General features: G+C 40.1%; 1 protein-coding gene across 2 annotated transcripts; it reads right to left on the reverse strand.

Annotated features, from left to right (window-relative positions):
* Positions 1–433: 433 nt before the first annotated feature.
* ndufs5 (NADH:ubiquinone oxidoreductase subunit S5) lies at positions 434–5742 on the reverse strand. 2 transcript variants are annotated; one of them, XM_060942065.1, is made up of 3 exons: positions 5681–5742; positions 2918–3137; positions 434–676 (listed from the first exon to the last, which is right to left on the reverse strand). In XM_060942065.1, the coding sequence occupies exons 2-3, from the start codon at positions 3131–3133 to the stop codon at positions 572–574; spliced, it is 321 nt and encodes a 106-aa protein (XP_060798048.1). In that variant the 5' UTR covers positions 3134–3137; positions 5681–5742; the 3' UTR covers positions 434–571. The 2 variants fall into 2 exon arrangements, with proteins under 2 accessions (XP_060798048.1, XP_060798049.1); XM_060942066.1 differs by having other exon boundaries at positions 5676–5738.
* Between the last annotated feature and the right edge of the window lie 205 nt (positions 5743–5947).

A 5947-nucleotide genomic window follows, 5' to 3' on the forward strand; every position in this document is an offset into this window, starting at 1 on the left:
CCTCCGGGTGCTCCGGTTTCCCCCACAGTCCAAAGACATGCAGGTTAGGTTAACTGGTGACTCTAAATTGAGCGTAGGTGTGAATGTGAGTGTGAATGGTTGTCTGTGTCTATGTGTCAGCCCTGTGATGACCTGGCGACTTGTCCAGGGTGTACCCCGCCTTTCGCCCGTAGTCAGCTGGGATAGGCTCCAGCTTGCCTGCGACCCTGTAGAACAGGATAAAGCGGCTACAGATAATGAATGGATGGATGGATTGCCCCAGTAAGCCCCATGCACAAGTCACTGTATGAAATTGATGGCTTTCTACTGCCATCTACTGGACCAAAACAATATTCCATATTAACAGCTGATTCTCCAAACTGAACAAGTTACAAATGACAAGAGTGATCCTGTCGAGACTGTGTGTGCAAAAAAAAAGCCATCTAAAAAGACATGAAATGATGAATAGTATTTATTACATTTTGAGTAGATAAACAACTTTGTCAGAATAATAATTATAATACACGAGTGAGTGAGTGAGTGAGCGAGCACACCGAGTGTCTAACAGTGTGCCAGGCAGGGAGCTGAGGGCTCAGGGCCGAAGTTCTTCATCGCCAGTGTGATGTGCAGGAGGTGTGTATGAGCCTTCTTTAATCAGCTTGTCCCTCTGCTTCCGGATCTCATTCAAGCGCTTGTTCTGGGTGAAGATACAGGAAAAGATCAGAACAAACCCCCCCAAAAAAAGCCATTCAAAGGACAACATAGGGCAAAATAATAAAATTTTAAGAAAATGTAGGGTCATTTATTGAACTCTTTCCTGAATAATTGAGGATTGTTTCTGTTCACATTAGCATGTTGAAAGCACAACACATTTCCCTGCACAGAGAAAACAGCACAAAAGTTGTTGACCTGGAAGTCACTTTTAATGGAAGACTCAGGGCAATTTCATTCATAAACATTTAAAATGTGTAATTAACAACGCAAATTCAAATCCACAATAATAATAATAATAATAATAATAAAGTAACTTTATCCAACCTTCAGACACTGGAGCATTAAAGTGCGTATCACGGGTAAATTCAGGAGCGAGATCAATGTAATTCTCCTATTTTATATTAAACTTTGGTCAAATATCTGTAACATTCTGCATTCTCTGCAATTTTTTTACCTTGCGCAATACCAGAAAAATTCAGTTGAAATCAAGCCATTTGAGGCGAATTGGTCCGCCTCTGAAAAAACTTGGCGTTTGGATTTCCCACCAAACATTGATTTTCGTGACGTCGCGTGCGGGACGCCTCCCTCTGAATCCTACGTCAGCGCTGGTTTGTTTATGAGAAAACGACCTGGTGGTTTTCTGCAAATTTCTTCAGAGCAATTCCAGCGTTACGGACGTGACACTTGAACTCAAAATGTCAACAAATGACCCAGTGCATGTTTTATTGTCTCCCAGTATTTAAACAGGTGTTGCATATTTTAAGGCTGTACCATACTGGAGAAGTGATAGAACAAGAACAATTCCCATAGTACATCTAGGGCATGCCAGAAAATGCCAATAAAAGATGCGTGATGGATGTGACAGAAAAAGTATCACTTTTCTTGGGTGACTGTACATTTTTATCAAACTCTGTGAAATTGTAAACCTAATGTCGAAATGGAGAGATCCATTTGATAGAGGGGTCCAAGGTGAATATTAAAAAATCTTTGTTTAAAATATTTTGTATTTCATGCAGAGTTTCGGAAGGAAAAGTCAGCGTTATGGATGTGACGAAATTCCGTTATGGATGTGACGCGTCTGAAATAGACATGGCATATGTTTAGAAAATCAGCAATTTAACCACCATAACCCTTTGAAAAACTCTCTAAATATCAGCTAAAACTATCAAAGTTCTTAAATAATATTTAGGATGGCTATTGTTTTGCTGTTTTGTGGATTTTAGCATCCATTTCTGTGGCTTGTGGCAATAATATAGAATTGTACATGATCAAAGTTGATTTTAGCTTGGGGTTTACATTATAAGAAAGAAAGACTGACATATTAAGGCGAAGGGAATGATTCTTGTGACAAATTGGTTCAACTTATTCACATCTGTAAAATACAGGCCTAGGTGATATCTCTGGGAGTGGTTTTGATGAATTACATGTTGCTTTATTTTTGCATGGTGAGGTTGACATTTACATGGAATTGCCCTTCAACGCTATCGTGTAATTATTAAAATGGTTAGCAGATGTATCGTAGGAGGGTGCAGCAACACCGATCTTGATGGGATTAGTACTCAACGTTTCCCAAAAGACCAGACAATGAGAGAGAAATGGGAGCGCTTGGTCTACACAGGCTGTGCACTGAAACCGTGCAAAGCTCGCGCAGCCTGCTGGCGCTTCCGCAGGTGACGTCACGAATCTGGCTCCAGACTCCCTTGGGATTTTTCCAGACGCGTTTTGTTATTTTATTTTTTTCTGCTGTAGACAGATGGCCTTGTACAAAATTACCCTTCTGGATGAGTGTGTAAAGGGACATACTTTCATATTAAAAAAAAAAAAAACACGAAATTGGTCCAGAATATGCACTTTAAAGTAAATATCAACTGACACTTTCCCTGAGCTTCTCAAGTGCAATTGTGCAGAAACAGGGACACTTCCAACACAGAACACAACTTGTTCCCTCTAAAAACACAGTTTTAGAGCTTTATTCACAAATACATTTTGACTGCAGAACACAGGAAAGCGTCCACAAAATGTGCCACATGAATGTTTACTGACTGCCCGAGGGATTGCCCTGATACCTTCAATCACAAATCAACATCTTTTCTGTTCTCTCAAAGCATACAAACGTGGGGAAATGTGCTGTTCTTTGCAAAGGCACCTGTGCTGCAAATGCGGTATTTTGAGATTAGATTAAAAAACCAAAAACAAACAAAAAGATTGTTTGAAAGGTACTAACCGTCTTTTCTCGGTGCATGCACTCATAGAAATCTTCAAACTCGAGCTTGCATTCTTTTTTAGCACGAGTCTGACCGATGCCATGGCTACATTCAATCCACTCTTTCTCAAAGGCGTGGCAGCGTGTGGCTCGTTTGTAAGGCTGCTCTCCGCTCTGGGCCAGGATCCAGTTGTCCAAGCTGATTCCCAGCCTCGACTGAAGGTCAATGAACGGCATGGTTCTAGAAAAAAAAATCTTACAAGTTCAAATGCATGAACAAAAATATGCAAGTGTGTATATAAATATTTATACAACCCCAAATGAGAAAACGTTGGGATGGTATGTTGAAATTGAAACCGAAAAAACAAAACAAAACCAATGATTTGTAAATAATCTTTGACCCATATATTTCACTCAAAGCACAGCAGCACATTATTTGATGTTTTAACTCACGGATTTTGTTTTTTCAAAATAAACATTTTAATTTTGATTCTTGCAACACATTTCACAAAAAGCTGGGACGGTAAAGCATTTAACGCTTTATAACGTTGCCATTCCTTCTCACAACACTTAGGGACTGAAGACACCAAGTGATGAAGTGTTTTAGGTGTTATTTTGTCTCATTCTTCCTGCAAACAGGTTTTAAGGTGTGCAACAGTACGAAGTCATTGTTGTCATGCTTCTCATTCTCCTCCCCCCCCCCCCCCCCAAAAAAAAAAAAAAAAAAAAATCACCATACATTCTCTATTGTGGACAGAGGGGACAGACACCCTCTTCTTCCTCAGCCATGCTTTTGTAATCTGTGCTGAATGTGGTTTTGCATTGTCTTGTTGAAATATCTCTCGAAAAGATGTCATCTTGAGAGCTGCATATTTTGCTCCAAAATTTCAACGTACTTTTCTGCATTGGTGCTGCCATCACAGAAGTGTAAGTTACCTTTGCCAAGGGCACTGACACAACCCCATACCATGACAGACCCTGGCTTTTAGACTTGTTGCTGGTAACCGTCTAGATGGTCCTTTGACCTGGAATACTGAGTTGTCTGACCACAATACATATTTACACTGTGTAAACTGTCCATCCTAGATGCCGCAGAGCCCAGAGAAGTCGATAACGCTTCTAAACACAGTTAATATAAGGCTTCTTTTGTCCCGTAAACTTTTAACTGCCATTTGTAGATCTTACTCTGTATAATAGTGCTTTACAAAGGTCTGCCAAAGTAATCCTGAGCCCATGTGGTTATATTAGCTATAGATGAATGACAGTTCTTGATGCCGTCTGAGGGCTCGGCGCTCACATGTGTTCAGCTTTGGCTTGCGCCCTTTGCCTTTTACACACCAAGATTCCTTAAATTGTTTAATGATATTATTATTTGGATGAAATATCCAAATCCCTTCTTATCTTTCTATGAGGAACATAGGTGGCACGGTGGTTAGGACTGTCGCCTCACAGCAAGAAGGTCCTGGGTTCGAACCCAGTGGCCAGTGAGGGCCTTTCTGTGTGGAGTTTGCATGTTCTCCCCGTGTCCGCGTGGGTTTCCTCCAGGTGCTCCGGTTTCCCCCACAGTCCAAAGACATGCAGTTAGGTTAACATGGGGCGGCCTTGGGCTGAAGTGCCCTTGAGCAAGGCACCGAACCCCTGACTGCTCCCCGGGTGCTGTAGTGTGGCTGCCCACTGCTCTGAATTAACTACGTGTGCGCGTGTGTGCGTTCACTGTTTCAGATGGGTTAAATGCAGAGGACGAATTTCACTGTGCTTGAAGTGTGCATGTGACAAATAAAGGTTTCTTCTTCGTTGTTTTTAAACATTTCAATAATTTTCTCACACAGACTGGAGGATCCTCAGCCCATCTTTGCTCCTCAAAGACCAGGCCTTTGCTGGATACTGATTTTGTACCAAATCATTCTAGTCACCTGTTGACATGACCTGTTTCGAACCACATCATTATTTAATAGTTTTATCTCGTTATTATATTGCCTTATATTGCTCTCATCCCAACATTATGGTTTTTTTTTTTTTTGATTGTGCTGCAGGCCTGAAATACAGGAATGGATGTACAGTACGGTAGATTAACAAATGAAATGAAGTTGACCAGACAAAACATGAAATATATTGGGTTCATACTGTCTGCAATGAAATACAAGTCAAAGTAAATTTAAAAATCGCTGCTTTCTTTCTTTTTTTTTTAAATTTATTTGCATTTTCCATACTGTCTCAGCTTCTTCTGATTTTGGGTTGTACTTCAGACCTGATCAATGTCATCAAAATGTATTTTGTAATTAAATCTGAGTACACAATGATGCACTATCCATCACTAAATCCACTGATCTATAAATCCATAACTATCCAGCACTCTAGTCCTTTATTCTGTCCAGCTCTCTCACCTCTACTCTCTGCTCAAACACATCAGCTGCTGGATAAAATTGACTTTCTGTCAGGACACCAGCCGGACATCAGCGCCCTTCATTATTTTGACCTACTAGATACAACTGCACAAGTACTCTATTAAATAAATACACCGTTATTTCTTAAATGTTTTAGCCTAATAGCTACACAACACATTCTTGACTCTAATTCTACATGACAGCGTTAGCATCTAGCTAACTAGCCACATAGCAATGCTAGCTTATACAACATTCACACGAGAGTTTCCCAGCAGTAAACATGTTCATACGGCTCTGAAAGCTTTTTGTACCAATAGTAATAATATTATTATTACTTCATAGATTAAGATAAAGTTAACATGCTATTTTTTTTTTTTAAAAGACAAAAGAGTCACCGTACTCTTCAGGTTCACTTTAACCTTTCCCAAATCCACCACAGTTCACTGACGGCTTACCGTAAAGCAGTTCCGGAAATGAGATGTTTGCGACACTGCTGCAAAGCTGATCGCGACGTCGTCAGGGCAGCATTGACGGAAGATGGCGCTGTAGGAATCATTACATGAGGGTTGATAATTATTTTATTTTATTTTTATTTTTAATTTATTTATTTGTTTGTTTATTTTGCCGTGAGGTTTTACACTAGAAACATTCTTTAGGAAGTTCAGCT

The sequence above is a fragment of the Neoarius graeffei genome, chromosome 16 (assembly GCF_027579695.1).
Source record: "Neoarius graeffei isolate fNeoGra1 chromosome 16, fNeoGra1.pri, whole genome shotgun sequence".
In the NCBI taxonomy this organism is placed as follows: domain Eukaryota; kingdom Metazoa; phylum Chordata; class Actinopteri; order Siluriformes; family Ariidae; genus Neoarius; species Neoarius graeffei.

Coding starts and splice junctions, on each gene's coding strand:
- ndufs5 (XM_060942065.1), bottom strand. CDS start 3,133: ATGCCGTTCATTGACCTTCAGTCGAGGCTGGGAATCAGCTTGGACAAC. Junction 677..2,917: donor GCATGCACCGAGAAAAGACG/GTTAGTACCTTT, acceptor ATCTTCACCCAG/AACAAGCGCTTGAATGAGAT.